The following is a 22,045-nucleotide window of genomic DNA, read 5'->3' on the forward strand; positions in this document are numbered from 1 at the left end:
TTCCTTTTTAATTGTTTTTATTTATTACCTTGAGGTCGGCACAAACTCAAATTTACGTAAAACGTTAGCAAAAAAAAACATTGATCTTCAAGATCAATGCTCGTAAATGTTGGGTTGCACTTTAAGGGGCGAGTAGCACAGGCTAAGTTTCATCCGTCACTTGCCTATGCCGGATGTTAGCGACAGTTACGTTTCATCTAAAGCTAAATTGGACGAATGAATTTCATTTGTTTAGATTTTTCTTTTTTTTTTCTTCCATAGCAGTTCGTGACAAAACTCGGCACGATACATTATTGATAGCAAAATTTTGAATAGTTTTGATTGAGACAGCAATATTTGGTCCCACTTCAATTGTTGGGTTCTACTTTTCATCGTAACTAGTATCAAAGTAACTTTTGAAAATAAAAAAATCAGGCCAATGTCACATTTGTACAACCTGACAGGCAAGTGAAGTGAATCCCGAGTCGGTGCTAACTCTCCCCCCGTCACAATGCTAGTCAGATGTCACACTGGCAAAAAAAAAAAAATGTTTCTACAAAGGTTGCTTACAGTTAGGGTTGCAAAACTCCGGGAATTTTCAATGTTGGAAACTTTCCGTGGGAATTAAGGGGAATTCGTGGGAATCAAAAGGAGAAAGAAAGAAACAAACAGATTTTGAGGTAAATGAATGTAATATTTTGACACTACAAAATAAACTTCTATATTTTTGATAGGCTACATACACAAACATGTACTAAATATTTACATGAGAGTGTTGAGGGTTATTAGAAACAAAAAAAAATACAAAGTTGTTATATTGTGTGATTTAATTGTGCTCCCTTCTCTATAATACTGTACTTGCTAGCTAGCTAGCTAACCTAACCATTAGCATGTTAGCTTTAAGCTAGGCGGCCTCTTTCATGAGGCAAAGCTACTTTGCTTGAAACGCGCAAGGTCTCATTGTCTTTGTTTTCCGTTTGGTGTCGCAGGAAGTGGAAACCGGGCGTGGCATTCAACAGCTTGAAGCCTCTTTCTTGAACAATTATTCAATATTTGCCAAACTGCTGCTTGTGGTGAAGTGAGTCGAGTTTGTGCTCGACAAAACAAAAAATGTTTACAGTTACACTTGATAGCGATACCTCCCCATCAATTCCCACTAATTCCCGTGAAAAGTGCCGGATTTGGAATATTTGCCGAATTGCTCATCTTCATTTGCCAATCAAATGGACTGGAATGTTTCTGTAAATGGACTGGAAATGTTCCATCCCTTCACAACCCTATTTACAGTGCAAGGGGATCCATACAGCTAAAATTCCGTGCTGATGAATTCAACTTGGGGAGTCACAGTTTAATTCTAATTAGATGCACGTTCATATGTACAACAAACATTCCCTCGCCGTTGCTAGTAGGGATGGGCAATCCACAGCATTTCTATGGGGGGGGATTACAGTCAGAATGTTCTGAACTCCTGTTTCAACAACCTTGGCTGACTCACGGGGCATCTCGACTTCAATTTCCCACAATAAATGAAAGACTTAGTCATATTTTTTGTGGGGTTTGTTTTGTAAAAGGATGGGAGAATTTCTGTATATGTTCTGAACTCCTGTTTTCATACCCATCGATGACATCGCAGTGCACTCCGTTTTGTCACTTTGAGACTTTTTTTTTTCCAATGTGTCAAACGGACGCAGCTACTAAGATTTACTTGATGTCAGAATTATTATTTGTTTGCCTCAAGTATCAGTGGCTAGTATCAGCATCCTTCATGAGTACCCGATACCTTGAAGAAAGGCTGGCACCGGTACTCGCCCATCCCTAGTTGAGAGCAATGTGCATATTTTAGCCCGCTAACTGCTAACTGCTAACTCTTGTGCACGCGCCCCACTTGTTCCGTGGCCACTTTTACACGTAAATCCTCGCTCACCTTTTCACTCACTTCAAAACCACATACAATCCAAAATACAAACATAACAAGTCAAACACAGGGAGGAGAAAGTGCAAATATTTTGGCGCTGCTTCGTTTTCTTCTGTTTTGTGTGTGTGTGTGTGTGTGTGTGTGTGTACGAAACAAATCAGGAAGTTATTTTCTCTCCGACCTGTCTTTCCTTTTTTTCACCGTCAAGCGAGCGCGCCGATGCCTTCCTTCTGTGCCCTCCGCGCTCGTCTCGGCTCCTGGAACCTTCTCCTCTCACGCCAGACGACCGACTGCAATCACAGCATGGCAAGACGCCGTTGCAGTGAGTGTGACACGCGCTGACGCGAGCATGGAGGATGGTGGGTGTCCAAGCTACGGACCGGGGGGCCATTTGCGGCCTGCCATCCATTTTTCAGTGGCCCGTGTCAAATGTTTTGGGAAAATTGGGGGGGGAAAGGGTTGGTTGTCGGAAAAAGAACCGCCGCCACTACTACTAATAAATTAGCATGATGTAGAGCTTTTCTAGATATGCAAAGTTGCAAATAAAACTTCTCTTCAAAACGAATGGTGACGAAAGATAATTGAATTTTACAAGCAAAAATGGTTTCTCCCACTTTCTCGCTTTGGGGGATGATTTTTTATTTTTTTTTTATCATGTTTTATGAAGGGTGAAACACAAAAAAACCTCTGTGTCTTTTCAGGCATGGCTTCCTGAGAATTTTTTGTGGGTTCGCTCATGATAGCAAATGCACATTTCCAACATGTTGTGGATTTATTTAGCCTAAGAATAATAACGAAAAATCAATTTCAAGAAGGCCTTCCCTCATTAAGGACAGATGGAAGTCGGCTTTTATTTTTATTTTTTTTAAATGGACATATGGAGGAGGCCTGGGAGAAAAGGAGATGAGCTTTGATTGCTTACAGATGGCCACATTATAGTTCAGCTGTGTGCGTGTGCGTGTGTGTGCGTGGCATTACATGTTCGGGAACATGGTGTGCACGTCAGTATGTGGAAACTTGTGTTTGTAGGCGACATTTTGATTGCAGGTGCTCTCTTCGTAGCTCCTGGATTTAGCGTTCAACGTCTCTCGGCGGGCTCATAAATCTCACGCGCGCGGCACATCGGAGTACACTTTTACGCGCATGGAAATAAAATATTACGGCCAACTATTTACGACGACCGCCGCTTTCAGACATTCGATACGTTAAGTATGTTTTTTTTGTGGTTTTTTTGCCAAAACGAATAAGAGACGACTTGACTCGCATGACTAACAACTCAGAACTTTGGCTTGGCTCGACATACACTGCAGGTTAAGTACCCAATTCCCCATTTAGTGCCGCTATGCAGTTTTATTTGACTATTTACCATAAATATTATAGGTTATTTGACTATAAATACAATTTACATGAATTTTCAAGTGACCCGTACCCTATATCGCTGTTTTTACTGTGTAAATGTGTGTTTAGTGTGTGAAATGTGGATTTTAACATTCATGACATGCAGGGGGTGGGCCGGCGTTCCTATTTTTTTTTTTGTCCAATCAGATTTCAGCACCTGTGTGTTGCCATGTCAGACTAATCTGCCTCGAGCCTTTAGAATCACTCTTAACGCAACCAATATCAGTAATGGGATTGTTTCTTCAACCAATCAAATTTCAATTTGGCCTCAGTGGGGCTCATTGTGTTACAAATGATTTCACATATGGTACACTTTGTTTTTTGTTTCAAGTGTTTCTTGTCTTTTCCTGTCTTCACCTGGGATGCTTCAAAAGTAAAAAGGCACTTGGCTCAAGATAGGACTATTACAATGTTTGCACTCGAAGGCAACAAACGTCCACGGAAACAGGTTTTTGTTTAGTTTAGTTTTTTTAAGAGGGCTGCTTTACTGGCGTGTAAATAAAACATTTTAGAAAAGCAGCGAATATCATTCACCAAAAACAAACATGGCGTAACATACAAGGCCAAAATGTGCAAAAAAATAACTTTAGTGGACCAGTCCTACCGGAACGGTATGTAAATAACCTGAAGGTTTAGAGTTAAAATGATATTAATAAATGCACACTTCTGTGTGATCCGCACCCTTTAGCTACTGTTGCCAATTATAGCGAGCCTCGTAAGATGGAGCTCGGCCTTGCCTTGTTAGCGTAGCGTTAGCATTTTTCAGCTAACATGATCTAAAGCGACCTAAAGCTAATCTGGTTAACTGTGGTCACTAAGTCGCGACCCACTTTTAGAGAAGTTAAGAACAATAAAGAAAATGTACTGTTCAGAATTAGCATGTGATTATACTTTGCTGTATGTAAAGTGTTTTCCTCCTATAAAGCGACGAATCCTTTGCTCCCCTGCTATATCGCAGATTGCTAATACTATTTATGAATATTTGTCTGACAAACATTTCAGCCATAGACACCTGAAGTGTGTTGATCAATTTCTATTTATTTATTTTTTAAATAAATTCCCCTTTAATTATTTTCTTAATGGTAGTTTGTCCAGCACACCTGAAGTGTGTTGATCTTTTTTTTTTTAATTAAATGTATTTATTAATTTTTAATAAATTCCCCTTTAATTATTTTCTTGGTGGTAGTTTGTCCAGCACACATGAAGTGTGATGATCAAATTTTATTTTTTTTATTTTTTTTAAATAAATTCCCCTTTAATTATTTTCTTGGTGGTAGTTTGTCAGCACACCTGAAGTGTATTGATAATTTTTTGTGTGTATTTTTTTTTAAATAAATTCCCCTTTAATTATTTTCCTGGTGGTAGTTTGTCCAGCACACCAGAAGTGCATTGAATAATTTCCCTTTTTTTTTTTTTTTTTTATAAATAAATTCCCCTTTAATTATTCCCTTGTTGGTAGTTTGTCGTGTCACAGGTTTAGCCAATAGCCTGTTGCGAAAGGACCTTGTGGAGCCAAATCTCCCAACTCCATAAAATGTGGTCATGTTCATTTGCGGGACCGAGGGAACCATATTACCAGCACGCCTGCTGACTTGGCGGGAGTCTGTGCGGAGAAAACGGCCGCCCTGGGACCTCTCATCAAAATGCAAAAACACCCCAACTTCAGCACATCAAGAATTTGCAGGGGGGGGGGGGGTGTGAGGGGGGGGAGGTATTCCCATTACTCGGATATGTTGTGTTTCGCCACCACATGCTCTTAATAAGCCTGCTCAATAAAACAGCAACCCAACATTGCGACGGAGTGCAAAGTCACGGTGACTTAAAAGGATGTGGGCCGTTAAGAATTATTGAGGCATGTCTGAACACAATGGGCCCGTATTAACTAATAAATGCAGAAATGCAAAGCGCAACATTACTGTTGGATTCATGACACGTGCGCGCACCAGCCAATTTTCTTCTCACCGCCGTGTGCATGTTTGGGAATCGGGATTGATTCTGAAGGCCTTTTCACACTGCACTTAGCAACACAGAGTGTGTTGGACCACCGTGCAACAAACACGAATTGAGAAATTCTCAATTCTAGTGCGGCGTGGCGATGACATCACAAGGCGCATCCAATCGAACAGAATCTGGCGGAGTGATTTCAGAGTGCTAACAGCAAAAGATCAAATAAGAAGGAAAAGCCTCCGTTTTGCTTCTTGGCTGGGCAAGCTTGCAGGGTCGTCCTTGCGCGCTGCTCTGCGGCGAACACCAAGGAAAAAATAAGTGCAGTGTGAAAAGGTCTGGTTGTGGAGGAAAACGGCTCCCACGAAGTGCTACTGAGACAATTTTGGGAGTCAAATGTGAGGCCTGAAGTCACTTCTAAATATGAATAAATGACTTTTGTTATTAATGTGCATATTAATCGTGTTAAATACACAAACTATCAACTTTGACACTAATGACAGAGACGTATTAGTAAAAGTAGTAGTATTAGTTGCTCTTACTGAACACATTTGTCCCTTGCCTTGTCCCGTAGCTGCTGCTTGCCGTTGAACCACCTGAAAAAGTCATAAATAAATCACAATACTATGTTAAAGTGGAAGTCAACCGTAAACATTTCTTGACAATAATATGTTATATGTGACCTCACTACTCTAAACATGACATTCTAATTAATATTAAATTTTGGGAATCAGCGTTATGAAGCAAAATCCAGCCATTTTTAATCCATCTCGGGGCGGCCATTTTGCCACTTGCTGTCGACTGAAGATGGCATCACAGTTGCTCGGGGAACCACCAATCAGAGCTCACCTTTTCTCTGAAGCTGCGCTGTGACCTGAGCAACTATGATGTCATCTTTAGTCGACAGCAAGTAGCAAAATGGCCGCCCCCTGAAATAGATAAAAACTAGCTTCCACTAACGCATACCATATTTAGACTAGTGGGGCTGCATAGAACATATTATTGACTGTTTTAGGTTAAGAAAACGAATCCCTTAAACCTTAACATTGCAATATGATATTTTAACGAGCGTCTCTTGATGAATTGTTGGTGTATTCTGGCAACAAGCATGTTACCTTAAGCTACTGGGGGGTTTTCACCCACTTTGGAAATTTGAGTGCGATGACCCGATAAGAGCCAAATCCTCCTCCAGGTCGATGTTTACACATTTTTGGCCTATCCGTCTTTATACGTTTCTCACAAAGAAGCTATTAAAAACTTTATGAGATGGTCAGCAGCTTGAGAAGCTTATAGTGAAACCCCTCAAGTGCAATACTGGAAATAATCTGGATAAGGTAGAACTGGGCAAGGCATTCATTTCCATTAACTTCCACGAATATAGTGATGATTTTCTTCCATCCATCCATCCATTTTCTGTACCGCTTGTCCTCACAAGGGTCGCAGGGGTTGCTGGAGCCTATCCCAGCTGGCTTCAGGGCAGTAGGCGGGGTACACCCTGAACTGGTTGCCAGCCAATCGCAGGGCACACAGAGACCAACAACCATACTCCCAATCGCACCTGTGGACAATTTGGAGTGTCCAATTCACCTGCCATGCATGTTTTTTGGAATGTGGGAGGAAACCGGAGCACCCGGAGAAAAGCCACGCAGGCACGGGGAGAACATGCAAACTCCACCCAGGAAGGCCGAAGCCCGGACTTGATCTCACGACCTTTGCACTGGGAGGCGGTCGTGCTAACCAGTCAGCCACCGTGCCGCCAATGATTCCCCCCCCCCCCCCCCCCCCAAAAAAAGGTATCCTTACCGTCCTTGCCGACTCCGAGGCAGCCCTTGAGCTCGTGCAGCGAGATGGCTTTGTCCTTGTTCAGGTCGCAGTAGTCGGTGAACTTGCGGGCACACTTCTTGGGCTTGGCCTTTTTCTTCAGGTACCTCTTGAAGGGCTTCAGCTCCTTCTTGCTGACGTCCCGGCTGCCGTTTGCGTCCAGCTGGGCGAAGTACCAGTGCACCACCCGCTCCTCCAGCGTGTGGCTGGGGTCCGGCTCTACGAACCTGCTGGCGGACATTTTAAAACGAAGCGGGAGAAATTGTGTTTCGTTTGTCTTGTCATCTGCGATAAAAGATCGGCAACTTCAATCCAAATGTCTGTCGATAATCATCTGAATCGTATATCGGGTCTGCGGGGACGTGTGAGAGTGTGAAATGAAAAGCATGAGCGCTTCCTCGAAGCGCTTGAGTTTCAAGGAAAGCAAAATGACAGATCGGAAGGAGGGGATTTGCGTTACAGGGTAATGGATTGCGATCAAGGGGGACGTAAGCCGTGAAATATGCATTTCAACAGAAATGCTTTAAAAAAAATAAAAAAAGAAAGAAAGAAAACTAACTGAAACTGCACCTTACATTTATGAAACTAAGAAATGTCAAGTTTTAAAATCGTCTTTGTTAATAGTACCATACAAGTACATGAGCTTTCGGGGTTCATTTAAAAAAAAAAATTGGGGGGCTCAATGCTATACGCCCCATATGGAAAAAGGAAGGTCAAATAACTGTTCGAGAATTGTAGTTTTTGTTATTACCCAATACTTAATTACTCGACAAATAGTCCATTTAGTATATATATGAAAAAACTCAACTAATAAAAACTATATTAAATCCAAATATTTTCAGAAAAACTGAAAAAAAACTAACAAATCTGCTTTAAAATTTCATTAAAACTAACTGAATTTTAAAAGCAATATCTATAATGAAAAATCCAAAACTGTTGCTGCAATTTAAATGAACCCATACAGTTAGTAATGCTCTACATCACCACCATGGTGTCCATGGGCACCAGATAGCACCCAAGGACTACATGAGTAGCCTGTTCTAAAAATATATCATCTGCCATGGGACATAATGATTTCCTAGGAGTAATGATTTGAAAATGTACACACTTGCAGGGATTTATACAAATAAAGTGTTGCAAATTTCTGTTTCCTACATTGTTAAATCATCCTTCTTAATTATTCAGATGTTACATATTGACTTTTTATGTAATAGTCTATATATTTAATGTAGCATATTTAAATCACAATTATATGTATACCTCTAATGTATCATATTTGTTATCAATAAATGCACCTATGAGTGTAAAACGTTTCTGTAAGCACTTTATGAGTTCTAAGTACCATTTGCTTATAGAACTTACTGATGTACAATAATGTATTCAGCATTTTAGTTGTTGTTGCCTACCTCCCGCCACCAGAGGGGACTGGTGAGTTTATGGCTTGAACCATGTCTGTGGTCAGGGCGTCTAACAGGCTCGTAATGAATTCCACTTTTTTCCCCTCGGGGCAACCTGGAAAAAAACAAAAACAGCAATATTACCTTCCCAGTCTAATTTGTGTGGTTACACCAAGGTTGTGGAGATTTCTCAACGAGCATGACGAGGAAAGGAGACGTTGCCCAAAGCGTCACACGGACTATAGTAGGTAAATGATCATTTTTTTCATTGGAGGAAAATGGATGCGAGTCACATGCAGAGGTACGGAGGAGGATTAGTGTCAGTGAAGAATGGAAAAAAAATAAAGTTTGGCAGGATTCTGACTTTATTTTTAGAATTCTGACTTTAATGTGAGAATTCTGAGAATAAAGTCAGAAATCTCACTTTACAGTGATTTTTTTTTGTGGCTTTTGCTTCTGACTTTTCACTTAAAAGTGAGAATTCTGACTTTATTCTCATAATTCTCACTTTAAAGTGATTTTTTTTGTGGCTTTTGCTTCTGACTTTTCACTTTAAAGTGAGAATTCTGCCTTTATTCTCAGAATTCTGACTTTAAAGTCAGAAATTTCACTTCAAAGTCAGAATTCTGACTTTATTCTTAGAATTTTGACTTCTGACTAAAGTCAGAATTCTGAGTTAGAGTCTGAGTCAGAATTCTGAGAATGAAGTAAGAATTCTGAGATTAAAGTGAGAATTCTGAAATTAAAGTCAGAATTCTCACTTTAAAGTCTGACTTTAAAGTGAGAATTCTCACTTTAAAGTCTGACTTTAAAGTCAGAATTCTTACTTTAAAGTGAGAATTCTGAGAATAAAGTCAGAATCCTGCCAAACTTTTTTCTCACTTTAAAGTCTGACTTTAAAGTCAGAATTCTTACTTTAAAGTGAGAATTCTGAGAATAAAGTCAGAATCCTGCCAAACTTTTTTTTCTCTCTTCACTGGCCCTAATCCTCCTCTTCCTCAGACCCGAAAAAAAAATTTATGACGCGATTCAAAACACGCAACATGTATGATGCTCACAGGGAACTTAAGTGGCATCCATTTTGTCAACTTGAAAGGCAAAGACATTTCCACACACCTCTCCAGATTCCCCAAGACCAACAGATGCTTGTTTCTACAAGAACCTGAGCAAATGTGGTGGAAACACAGACAGCTGTCGACGTTGTTTCACCCTACTACTGTCTTTTAACAAATTCTATTAACACTTGCTTTAACCCGTACTGGTAAATCTGAAATCCCTTCGAGAAGACACGACATTTGATGACATAAAGTAACTCAGATCAGCCTGTCACCCGTCGCCACCTCCAACCACAACACTCACAAAACCTCCCATTAAAAACAAGCCACACATCTGCGGCGCAGCCAGCAGCCGCCACACTTCGCTCTGTAAAGTCAGCAGATGGCGAATAAAACGTTGCAGCCTTCGATGGCGGTGAAAAAAAAACAAACAGGAAGTGAGCAGTGACGAGTTACGTGGCATGTGTTCAAAATCATTCTTGACAAAAATATGTTAAATGTGGCCTCGCTAGTCTAAACATGACATTTTGATTAATATTACATTTGTGGAATATGTGTTATGTGGCAAAATTCAGCCAGTTTTATCCATCTTAGGGGGCGGCCATTTTGCCACTTGCTGTCAACTGAAGATGACGTCAAAGGCCTCAGGCAACGACCAATCACAGGTCACCTGTTTTGTAAAGCTGAGCTGGGATTGGTTGTTACCTGAGACCTGAGCAACTGTGATGTCATCTTCAGTCGACAGCAAGTGGCAAAATGGCCGCCCCCTATGAGGCTAATGAGTTTGAGTCCGGAGCAACTGTGATGTTGTTTTCAACCAATATACATTATTGGCAGTAAATGAATAATCGTTTTCAAACCAATTCAGTGAAACGTTATCATTTTCACACCTGATGATTTCTCACAGCGCAATGGTTGAAAATTACAGTTCTGGGTTCTCATGCTACATGGCTATATGTTAGCCTTACTACGCGATATTGACAACACAATGACATTCTCGCTTTGAACGCGGCTCATTGTAAGGCCATCCAGAGTTGAACTTAGACTGATGTAGTAAAAAAAAAAAAAAAAAAAAGGGGGAAGGAAAAACCTGTCAGGTCTCGGCCCTGGAACAGATCTTCGGCGTCGGAGCTGCGAGAACGTGCGGTGTTGTCACATTCTGGCGTCTGGTACCTGTTGGGACGAGATACACAAGACGGGAGCTGGATGAAAAGGGAAGACGGAAGAGTGGGGAAAAGCCTGCCGTGCTTAAATCAATAAGCTGGCTTCGGATCTCCGAGTCTGCCGGACTCCCAACTTTTTAAAGGCTCCCCACAAATTTATGTAGCATGTACAACGCTAACAAAAGTGGCTGTGATGGGAAGGGAAAAAGGTGCAAATACTTTATTAGTATACAAAGGTCCGAAATTAAGCCTATTGCCATCATTTATTTTTCACTTGAGTAAACATTTCAGCAAATTTTTTAAAACTCATTTTTAAGGAAGCCCAAGGACTTATGTGGTCTGATGAGTCAATTGTACCTTTCTACATTTAGTTAAGTACAGGAGTTGAATGAGTACTTGTACTTTTGCCAGAGCCTGTTTTTTACCCAAGCACTGCATCCGCTTAAATACAGACTGTGAATATTTTTCTCGTCCATATACATGGCATGACAGTTTTTTTCTGCTCCAAATGAATGGAAAGTTATCATTTGCTCTCACTACATTCCTAACATGCGTTTATTACCTGGTGGAGGTTCCCGGAATGGGTCGTCCGGTGTCGACCAGCACGCACCAGCAGTAGCCGGTGGACTGGTGGCACTGGACGGCCTTGTATAGGCCGCCGGGCCCGCAGTCGGGGATGAAGACGGCCTCGCGGGGGTTCTGCCGGGCCTCGTCCAGCGCGCTCTGTCGCTCTTGATCGCAAGAGGGAACTTTCTCTAGAAGCATGACAAACAAACTCAGTGCAAGCTCACAAATTGCTCAGGAAATAGTCGATGAACAGCAGGTGGACTTGGTCCCTGAAGCAATAGCCACGCAAATTGTATTTATTTAAATAATATATTTTTTTTAATAATAAACATCTAAAAAATAATGTAAAAAAAAAACCATGCAAAAAAATATATAAATATATATTTAAAAAATAATAAGAAATACCTAAAAAGTAATGTAAAAAAATAATAAACCACGCAAAAATAAATTAATAATATAAATATATATTTAAAAAATAATAATAAATACCTAAAAAGTAATGTAAAAAAATAGTAAACCACGCAAAAATAAATTAATAATATAAATATATTTAAAAAATAATAATAAATACCTAAAAAGTAATGTAAAAAAATAAAAAATAAACCACGCAAAAATTAATAATAAAAAATAAATATCTAAAAAATAAAGTATATATATATATATATATATATATGTTTTTGGACTGTTGAAGGAATCCTGTATATTCTGTAATTCTGTGCCGTTTCCACAATGACGGTGTTTTACCGAGACCGAACTTTGTCATCATGAATGACACTTTGACAAACACCGTTATGAAATATTAGTGGCTGAGGCTCTTAAAATGCTTCTGCGACATCTCGTCGCTGTCACGCTGTATTTACACTTGCATCCATTTGGGCTATTTCTCACTCTGAAGTCGCACGAGCACAGCGGCGTGCCGTGGCTCCTGGTCCATTTTGGCCTCAACAAACGTGAGATGTGAGGCCTTAAAGCTGCAACTCTTTAGAGCATTTCCATTTCAAGATGGTGGCAATTTGATGTTGGTAACAAAATATGGAGCTGATTATGACTAGAGCGCCGGTGGTCTCGGCGTGCAATTAAATTTGAATTAGGACAAACTTTGTGCTTCATTTCCTTGAAGATGTCATAACAGCGAAGCAGCTTCATGTTTTCTTCTCTTGTTTTTTTTTTTTTTTTCCATTGAGTCACACGTCGTCGTACCTTCAAAGCTTCATGTTTTTGGCATTCGGACGACACGTTGTGTTCTTCATCAGAGCGTGTTTCTAGTCACGTCCAGCGGTTTCAATGAACAAAAATGTGTTTTCGCCAAGGTAAAAAAATTTAAGTGCCGTCAAAATGTTGTCTCGAGCCAGTGAGACTGAGAAGACAAGGTTTAAATGATGAGCTGTGCTTGTAAATAAACAGTAAAGGAGACATATTTGTCCAATATGAGAGCGCCGGGACATCTTTGCGAATGATAATTCTGTACTTTCCCGCTTTTCCTTCCACTTTGATAATTGTGTCACATCATGTATCAAGAGATTCAAACATACAGCAAGGCGTACAGTGACCCCGGGCGGGCTTGCTGTGATTGTGCAGATGACAGTATTTCCATCTTATAAAATAAGCGGAGATGTCTGCAATGTGTCTGCGCGTCGCTGTGGTTCTGGCTAAAGTTGTGCTAAATATAACGACGTTACGCTGGCGCCAAGCAATAAGATTCCCTGAAGTAAATTGTCCCGCAAAACACGTAGTGTAATTCAATCTAGCATTGTACTGATTTCTATTTAGTATTTCTTTTATCGCATCGCTTGTGTTCCTTGTGTCTTGTCTTGACAGGACGAGAACGAGACAGCCCGACACCCGAAACCCACAAAGTCACTTTAAGCGTGGAACAGTTTTGCTGCTTCTTGATATAGTAGACAAAAGATGACGTGCTGAGAACAGACTTGCTCTATTTTATGCTTTTCGCTCCTCCGGGCGCCGAGCCAAGTGAATTTTTAAACCCCGGTCTGTATCCTCATTCAGGCCTAACCTTTCCTCCTCCTCCTCCATCGTCTGATTCCCTTCATCCTCAAAGCCTCCTTGCCGGAGTTAACCCCCACCCAGCCCTCCCCTGTCCGCCCGCCTCACCAATGGCTTTCAGCTGTGCCATAATCACTGCAAAATTCTCTCAAAGCAAGCAGTTAAATTAGGGCGTGTTGGTCGAGATGCGCGTCGCGTTTACGTTCATGCAGACAAAATGGTTTGCTCATAAAATGAAATCACGTCACATTTCTTTTTGAAGCACCCCGTTCACAACATTGTCGGTCTACTGGAACAAATGGACGCATGCAACATTGTGGAGCATCCATATGTCGGAGTTAACTGGAATATAAACATGGGTGTGCATGACATTGTGGAGCGTCCACATGTCAGAAGCTACTGGAAAATAAACTTAGATGCACATAACATTGTGGAGCATTCACATGTCACTCTACCAGAACAAACATCGATGCATGCAACGTTATGAGGTGTCTACTTGGGAGTCGACTAGACACCACAACATTGTGGAGCGACCACGTCGGTGTCCTGTAACATAAGCAAGGATGTGCACAACATTGTGGCATGTTCACATATCAATCTACTGAAACGTTCACATGCAACATAGTCAGCATCCACAGAGTCAAGTGGAGTACAAACAAGGTTGTGGAGCGTCCACATGTCAGCATCTACTGGAAAATAAACATAAATGCACACAACATTGCAAAGCATTCACATGTCACTCTACTAGAACAAGCATCGATGCATGCAACATTGTGAGGTGTCCACATGTCAGAGTCAACTGGAACATAAACGTGCACAACACTGTGGAGCAACCACATCAGTCTCCTGTAGCATAAGCAAGGATGCACACAACATTGTGGCACGTTCACTTGTCAATCTACTGGAATGTTCACATGCAACATAGTCACCATCCACAGTCTAGTGGAATACAAACAAAGCAAAATCAACTGGAAAAATAAATATGGACTTGCACAACATTGTGGCGCAACCACACGTCATTCTACTGAGCACAAACATAGACGCTCGCAACATTGCGGAACGTCAGTGTCTACTTAATAATGTTCTCAATGTCACCTTGCTTCCTGGGCGTGGAGCTGTTCTGCTTGTTCTCCTTATAAACCAACTGTTTGATCCACAGCGTGGGGGCGGTTATCTCTGCAATGACAGATGGACGTCATGTTACCGACGGCAACCTTATGATAAACGGTGACTAATTATTCATGACAACTCATCACTGATTTTATAGTGTATTTGGAAAGTGTATGTTTTTGTGGCAGTTCACTGATTTCATAAATCCAACGCTCTCATTTTTTATATGAAAAAAAAAAAACGGCATATGCAGTGTATCCAGTTTTGGATGTCCGTTCGGACCCGTAACACCTGCCTCAAATATTCCTTTTAATCGTCAGACCCCTGAGGTGAGTGAGTACTTGTGGAAATTCCGATACTTGAGGACCCTTACCGTCGCCTTCGGCGGGGACGAGGGTCTCCATGGTGGGCGTCGGCTTGGAGCCGTCGTCTGGATTGAGGGTGAGAAAGAAACGGAAAGAGACTACCATTATTGAGGTTAATACAATCTACTCTCCACAAGTGTTGAATGGTTGGGATTTGCACATGGCCCGGCCAAGGTGGACACAAAAACGGAGATGCGCGCGCGCGCACACACACACACACACGCGCACACGCACAAGCACAAGAAGAGTGGAACAAAGCATGACCACCCACATGTAGATGTCCCTCACACTTAAACAGATCTCACACCAACATCAAACAACTCCACATTAACACAATTTTCCTTTTTGTGAAGAACAAGAAGCGCACACACACACACACCACTTACATCAGAAGACCCCCACAACCCCCATCAAGGGGCAGGACGTGTCAGTGAAGACCACCCACTCTAAATAAAAGTGTGCAATATTAAAAGTGCCATGATAGAATAATTATGACATTGTGGGTTTTTTTCTCAAGCCTGATTTTTTTCCCCCCTCCAACAATGTATGAAAATGTTCTCTTAACTTTCAACTCCAAAACTAACACTGTGCCAGGGAGAGGGGGTGCACGATCAAGGTCATTTAAGTGGGTCTGGACAGGCCTCCATAGCCAGCGATTCGGCACTGGCCGAAAACAGGCTGGCCAATCAAATTTGTCCATTTGCGCGACGTCTTTGTGAGCAACGCCACTCTTCCCTCTTCAAGTTTTTCCCGCAACAACGCGACTTAAGTCATTTACTAGCCATGTTGGATTTTGACTCCGTCTCCGAAAAAAGAAAAGAAAAGATTTTAACGAGTCGCTTTTCTGACGTTACGTCCGCTCTTTGCTCATTGGTTCATTCCACTGTCTGTTAGCTCAGGTTAGCCCCGCCTCTGAAATGCGACTGATAGGGCGGTTGACCCGCTGATCTGAATATGTGACTGCACAGCCGATAGGCCGACACTTTGGAAGTTGCGAGGCCGCCATATTGCTCCTCCCAAGAAACGTTTCTCGGCATGCGATCCTATACATTTACAGTTTTAAAATTGGAGAACGTTTGAGACAGTACTTAGCAGAAACAGCGTGATTTAAGATGTTTTCAATTTCAGACATTCAGACATTTTACAACTTGCCTTATATATATATATATATATATATATATGTATGTATAAATTATATGCTTAATGATGTTTACAGGAGGAAACTTGCATTTATTTTTTTTAATTAAAGAATTATAACTAATTCAACAAAAGATGCCTCTGCCGAATCTAAAATTGTTGTATCTTCAAAGTCAAAGTCACATACCGTCCATTTGTTAATTTATTTTTATTTTTTACTTGTTAAAAAAATAGTGACCACCCCGCCCGCCGGCCTTATACTAACTGCCTACGAGCTGAATATGTCTCATCTGTACATATTCCGTATAATTTATACAGTAGTCTGTTCGCAAGATGTGAGGAGCAAGATGGCCGCCCTGTGACTTCAACGGCTTACACGGGCGTGTATGAGCTATCGGCTATCTCGTCATATATTCAGATCATTGGGTTGACCAGACTTACTCTACGGCAAAGCCGCGAGTGAGTCAGGATTTCCAGGCTATGTTTTTTTTTACCTTAAAAAAATAAATAAAGGTGTCATTTACAACTGAACATGACTTAAATTGTGGCAACGATACATTTTTTTGGCTCTGCAGATTACTTTTGAGGGATTCGCTAGAATTTGAGCTTTAAAAAAATATTATATCAAGGTCGTGAAATGAAAGTGACGGGGTGCGTCTTACGTAACGTTGAACGCCCCCCGGAAAATACTCACCCACGTGCAGCTTTGGAGCATCTGGAACATTCCTTTAGGAAGCAATTGAGTCAAAAGCAAAGCACAGACAACCTGCATTGGATTTAGTTGATACATTGTAGATTTTTGGGATGAAAAATGTAAGGTCCTTGAAGCTTATAAGATATCAACACACGGACACGCTGCCTACAGGGCAGATCTCAGACCAGTGGACTGCCGCAATTTCGTGAGGAAAAAGTTATCACTTTCTTTTGGTTATTTGACCACAACTGAATATAAATTAATGAAACATTTCTTGAGCTCAACTCACCTTTTCGACCGGTGTTTGCCGGCCCGGGGGGTCTGTCGGTCACGGACCCTGCGGAGCGAAAACACAAACGTGTGCAAAGCAGAAAAGGTCAGCAACGACGACAACGTTCCTGCAAGTAAACACGAGTATTTGGAGTCCTTTCGCAGGCCATGAAAGATTGATCCTGAGTTCAAACGGGCCACAAGCAAACGAAACAACCTGAATGGTTACAAGAACATTCTGTGAAGACTGTGCAGTAAAGTTGAGGACAGGAGTGGAACGGTACAGATTTTTCGGTACGATACATACAGTGGAACCCTCGATTTAACATACTAATTAGGGGAAGAGGGTCATCTGTGCAAGTACTTTTATTGTAGCCTAAAAAAAACTAATACAGTACAAAATTATTTTTTTTTTTTACTTTTTTCAAAGTCTGAAAATGCCCAGTACAGTACAAAATCATTGTATAGAAATATTTTTTAGAATTTTTTTTTTACACGCTTGAAACAGTTTGAAAAGTTGATTCAAAGCTTATCTTGTTGGTGTTTGTGGGTGAAGGGGGGGGTATTGGCGTGCAATCTTGTTACGTAAATTAGCTAAAATCTTAGCATTTCCGTTCCGAATAGATGTCATAGATAAGGGCTTTACTAAAAAAAAACACAAAAAAAAACTGTGTACTATACCAAAAATAGCACCATCGAGAGACGTGTACTCTATTTATGCTGGTAAAAACAACAACCATATATATAAATAAGTTGAAATGACATGCTAATTTTGACTAGCTGCGTACCAAGATGCTAAGCTAACGTCTATGCTCCATTACATTTGAAGGGACGCTCGCTCTCCCCTGCAAACATGGCCGCCATATCTGTCCATACATTGTTTTGATGGGAAAGTCGCCCCTTCCAACATGGCCGCCAAGTTAACGCACACTATGCTAAGCTAACGTCTATGCTCCATTACATTTGAAGGGACGCTCTCCCCTGCAAACATGGTCGCCACATCTGTCCACACATTGTTTTGATGGGAAAGTCGCCCCTTCCAACGTGGCCGCCATGTTAACACACACTTGATTTCAAATTAAGGCTGGCCTGACCTATTTTTAGTGCACAAAAGTACAGTGACAGACTTGAACTGGAGCACAATATTGAATTTCCAGTCGCACCGGCGCACCACTTACGTGCACCACCTTTTTAGGAGGGTCGTCAGTTATTCCCGGATTTTCACTATTTTTGGCAAGGCTTGATCTTTACACTTCAGGTCAAAATCATTAAACCGTTTGAAATTGCATCACACCAACGTAAAATTTGTGTTTCATGACATTTCTGACGGTTTCTTACCTAAAAAGATGACAAACAACCGATACTGCACTCCCCAAAACAGAAACGTTTTTTTAATAGCGTGATTACATAACCCTGAAAAAGTCATTTCAAAGTTATGGTTTCAATTTAAAAACATCATAAACCGAGGGTCCTTCTCTGTATGTACCAAACTGTAATTTTTGCCAGTGTTACACCCCAAACTTTGAGGGACTATCCCATCACAATGCTGCCGAATGGGAAAAGCCAAAATGGCGATGCACTGAAAATCAAGTAGAGTTTGTGGTCCCAGTCATGCGGGTGGCGACATGCTTTGTGGATGCAAAGAGCAGGACAAAAAGAAGAAAATTCGCGATTTGTTTCGGAAGATGTACTACCTGTCAATGCGCTCGTCCCGGTGTGACTTCCCAAAAACTCATGGAAATTTCCTGCGAACGTATACGGCACATGATTGATGCCTGTCACATGACGTACGTGTCGGTGAATGTCATTTGCGGTCGCCACTAAAGTCTTGTTTCTACAGTGCCCTATTATGGCGATTTCTTTTATATTTTACTAAATATTATAGCCCGCAACAATCATTAAAAACTGCCTGCAAAATTCTTAATATTTGGAGAAAAAAAAAAAGTTTACTCCCAAATTTTATTTTTGAGTGACAAAAAAAAATTGCATATTTTAGAAAAATTGGCCACAAAATCAGGCATTTTAGCCTACAACAATCATGTAACAAAAAAATTGCAACTTTTATCGCAACTTTTGCAAAAACTGGCCGTGAAATCGTGCATTTTAGCCCACAACCATAAAACCTGCCCGCGAAATTCTTAAAATTTGCAGAAAAATTCTTTGAGCAACAACAACAAAAATTGCAACTTCTATCGCAACTTTTAGAAAAATTGGCTGCGAAATCGGGCATTTTAGCCTGCAACAATCATAAAAAATGCCCGTGAAATTCTTAAAATTTGCAGAAAAAATCTTTGAGCGACAACAAAAATTGCAACATTTATTACAACTTTTTTTTTTAATGGCCGCGAAATCTGGCATTTTAGCCCGCAACAATCATATAAAATGGCCGCGAAATTCTTAAAATTTGCAGAAAAAGTGTTTGAGGAACCAAAAATAATAATTGCAACTTTTAGAAAAATGGCCACGAAATACTGGAGGGATTGATATGGGACAACAGTCTCCCATATACTTCAAGAAACACACTGAAAACACTCTCTCCAAAATGCATGAAAGGACGATTCAAGAGGCTAACAAAACGACTGGCTACGTACCTACATGGGACAACAATCTCTTGTATTTTTCTAGGATTACGGTGAGGACAGTCTCCCTATAATGGATGAAAGCTGGTCATAGAGGCTACTAACTGAGGCTAACAGCAACATTAAATAAGTTATGGCAATTTCTGGCAAGTACCAGCTTGGTCCTACATGTGACAACAATCTCCCATATTCTTCACAGAACACAGTCCCTTTAAGACAGATGAAAATACAGTAAGTAAACCTGTGGTCATTTCTGGCTAATACTAGCTGTTTCCTACATTGGACAACAATCACCCTCTTCGCGGCAGATGGTCATTGAGGTTACTATCAACAATCTCCAGTATTCTTCATGGAACACAAAAAAAGGTATTCCATTTCAAATAAACTGGTCAAGGAGGCTGCATAAATGGCCTACAGCGACATGGTGCTTGACATGTGACAACAATCTGAAGGTGACATTAAAAGGAGCTTGAGTAACTTTGGGCAAGTCCTGCCTTTGTCCTAAATGTGACAACAATCACCATTATTTTACATGGAACACAGTCAAGACTGTCCCATCAAAAGAGATGAAAAGGCGAGAGGACAAACAGTCAGAAGGGCTGCAAAAGGAGGCCAAAAGCAACATGGAGGGGGACAGCTGGAATTTCTGGTAAGTACTGGCTGTGTCCTACATGTGACAACAATCTCCCATATTCTTTCTATGTCTGGACAATGGGATAGGGACGTCTTTTAAACCTCCAGACCTGTGCACATTTGTCCGCAAAATACACGTGTACTAATGCGCGACTTTGCAGCCAGCCAAGAGCAGATTGTGCGCCAAAAGCCTTTTGGTAACAACAGTTTACAGCGATGCAAAGACCGAAGAATGAGTTTTTGTCGTTGAGTGTGGGCAGAGCAAGGCAGCCAGGTTAGTGATTTGTGGTTGCGCAGCCTGGGAATTTGGGGGAAAATTCAAATTCAGTATCCGTGCCATTCGTTAAGTGTGCAATGGGGAATTCTCCAATTCTCTTCATTTACCAGTAATTGGTCTGAAAGTGATTATTTATTCACTAAAATAGAGTTCTGGGTAATTTTTAAAGCTGGAAACATGGGGATTTATGATTTATTATAATTCGATGCTACAATCCAACTCATTGTGCTGCTCCTTCTGGTGTTCCGAACCTTGACCACCAGGAGGCAGTGTAATAATAGTGCAGACACAAATAAAAAAATATTGCTTCTTCTTCTACAGTTCTACAACTCTAAGTGACTCTGCTGTAATATTAGTCACTTTTTTTTTTTTTTAAGAGTCTCTCCAACCCCCGCCAACTAATTCCCGGCAGTACCTGAACACACCGGAGTCCTGTTGTGCACCGAGGAGCCGCTCACCGGTTTTCCGTCGGTGGTGACGCACCAGCAGTAGCCTGTCAGAGTGTGACACTGCGCCTGCGTGAGCGGCCACAGTTGCAATACGTCTCATGAAACAAAATCATTCTTTCATTTCGACATTGTCGCGCCATCATCGCACACCTGCGCAAAGGAGCCATCCTCGTTGCATTCCGGAACGAACATGGACTCTTGCGGCCTCCGGGCTTGCTCCAAAGCCTGGCTCCGCTCCACGCGACACTTGGACTGGACCTCATCTGTAACCAAATGCCATCTTAAAAAGCAGACAAAGTGCAATTTCTGCGGAAATGAAGTGGGACGCTATTAGCTGAAAGCTAAGATTTGAATGCATGTGCTTATCAAGTAAACTGAAAGATAAATGACTTAAGTGCTCAAATGTGGTCCAAGCGGGGTTTTGGACCCAGGTACTCCGTGACTTATTCGAAATCATAGCTAATAGCGTAATTATTTTGAAAAGTGTCATCTGATGTTGAAAGCTAACATTTTGCATTTTATCATTTCAGTGAAATTATAATCCATTTCCTGATATGATGGTCAGTTGCTATCGAACTTTTTAAGTAACTAAGTAGAAAAATGTAGTCTAAGCGGGATTTGAGCCCAGGTACTCCGTGCTCTAACTACTGGGCTAACTTGACTTGTTCAAAATCATGGCTAATAGCGTGTTTATTTTGAAAAGTGTCATCTGATGCTGACCGCTAAAACATGCATCTAATCATTTCAGTGATTTGATAATCCATTTCCTGATGTGATAGTCAGTTGGTATACATAGGATATATTTGTACAGTGGGAGATGGGATTCGAACCTGCGACCTCTTGGTTACTGGGCAGTGCACGTTACCAACTGCGCCACTGAGCAGTATCAGTTGTAAATTGTAAAGTGGGCGTGGAAAGTTTGACTTAATAAAAGTTCCCAATGAAAATGAATGAGGAAAAGTTTAGATTTAACGTAAAATTTTGCGAAGCTGTAAGTAATTTCAACGGTGTCAGTATTATCAGGGAGTTATTGCATGGCAAAAAAAGTCAACGGAATAATAAGAGCCCGAAATAATAAAAGTTAGAAACAACATAATCAATATCATTTCAAAGTCATTCCGACCATCTGCCACAGAGAAAAGAAAGACCGAGATCCACAAAACCATTTTGACATCTAAAGTGAGAATAAAACTGCACCTTCGCGAACGCTGGTTTCATTTTGGTAGGCTTCTAAAAAAAAAAAAAAAAAAAAAAAAAAAAAAAAAAAAGGCTTCTACTTCCTGTTTGG

The 22,045-nt window shown here is 41.0% G+C and overlaps 1 protein-coding gene across 7 annotated transcripts in view; it reads right to left on the reverse strand.

The window, feature by feature from the left end:
- The window catches only part of smoc1 (SPARC related modular calcium binding 1), a 32,149-nt gene continuing 10,104 nt past the window's right edge, over positions 1–22,045 (reverse strand). The window contains exons 4-15 of one of the 7 annotated variants that reach the window (XM_086095726.1): positions 20,908–21,020; positions 20,724–20,823; positions 18,514–18,564; positions 16,839–16,886; positions 14,727–14,816; positions 14,339–14,419; positions 11,235–11,427; positions 10,600–10,682; positions 8,464–8,569; positions 7,040–7,284; positions 5,779–5,832; positions 1–2,184 (exon numbers count right to left, since the gene is read on the reverse strand). In XM_086095726.1, the coding sequence (XP_085951852.1) occupies positions 2,168–2,184; positions 5,779–5,832; positions 7,040–7,284; positions 8,464–8,569; positions 10,600–10,682; positions 11,235–11,427; positions 14,339–14,419; positions 14,727–14,816; positions 16,839–16,886; positions 18,514–18,564; positions 20,724–20,823; positions 20,908–21,020 (1,181 nt within the window). In that variant the 3' untranslated portion in view covers positions 1–2,167. Of the gene's footprint in view, positions 2,185–5,778; positions 5,833–7,039; positions 7,288–8,463; positions 8,570–10,599; positions 10,683–11,234; positions 11,428–14,338; positions 14,420–14,726; positions 14,817–16,838; positions 16,887–18,513; positions 18,565–20,723; positions 20,824–20,907; positions 21,021–22,045 lie in introns of all 7 variants that reach the window. The other 6 variants (XM_086095719.1, XM_086095725.1, XM_086095721.1 and 3 more) reach the window with 6 other exon arrangements.

Source organism: Leptonotus elevatus, chromosome 14 (genome assembly GCF_054856555.1).
Source record: "Leptonotus elevatus isolate MCC_2025b chromosome 14, RoL_Lele_1.0, whole genome shotgun sequence".
In the NCBI taxonomy this organism is placed as follows: Eukaryota; Metazoa; Chordata; class Actinopteri; order Syngnathiformes; family Syngnathidae; genus Leptonotus; species Leptonotus elevatus.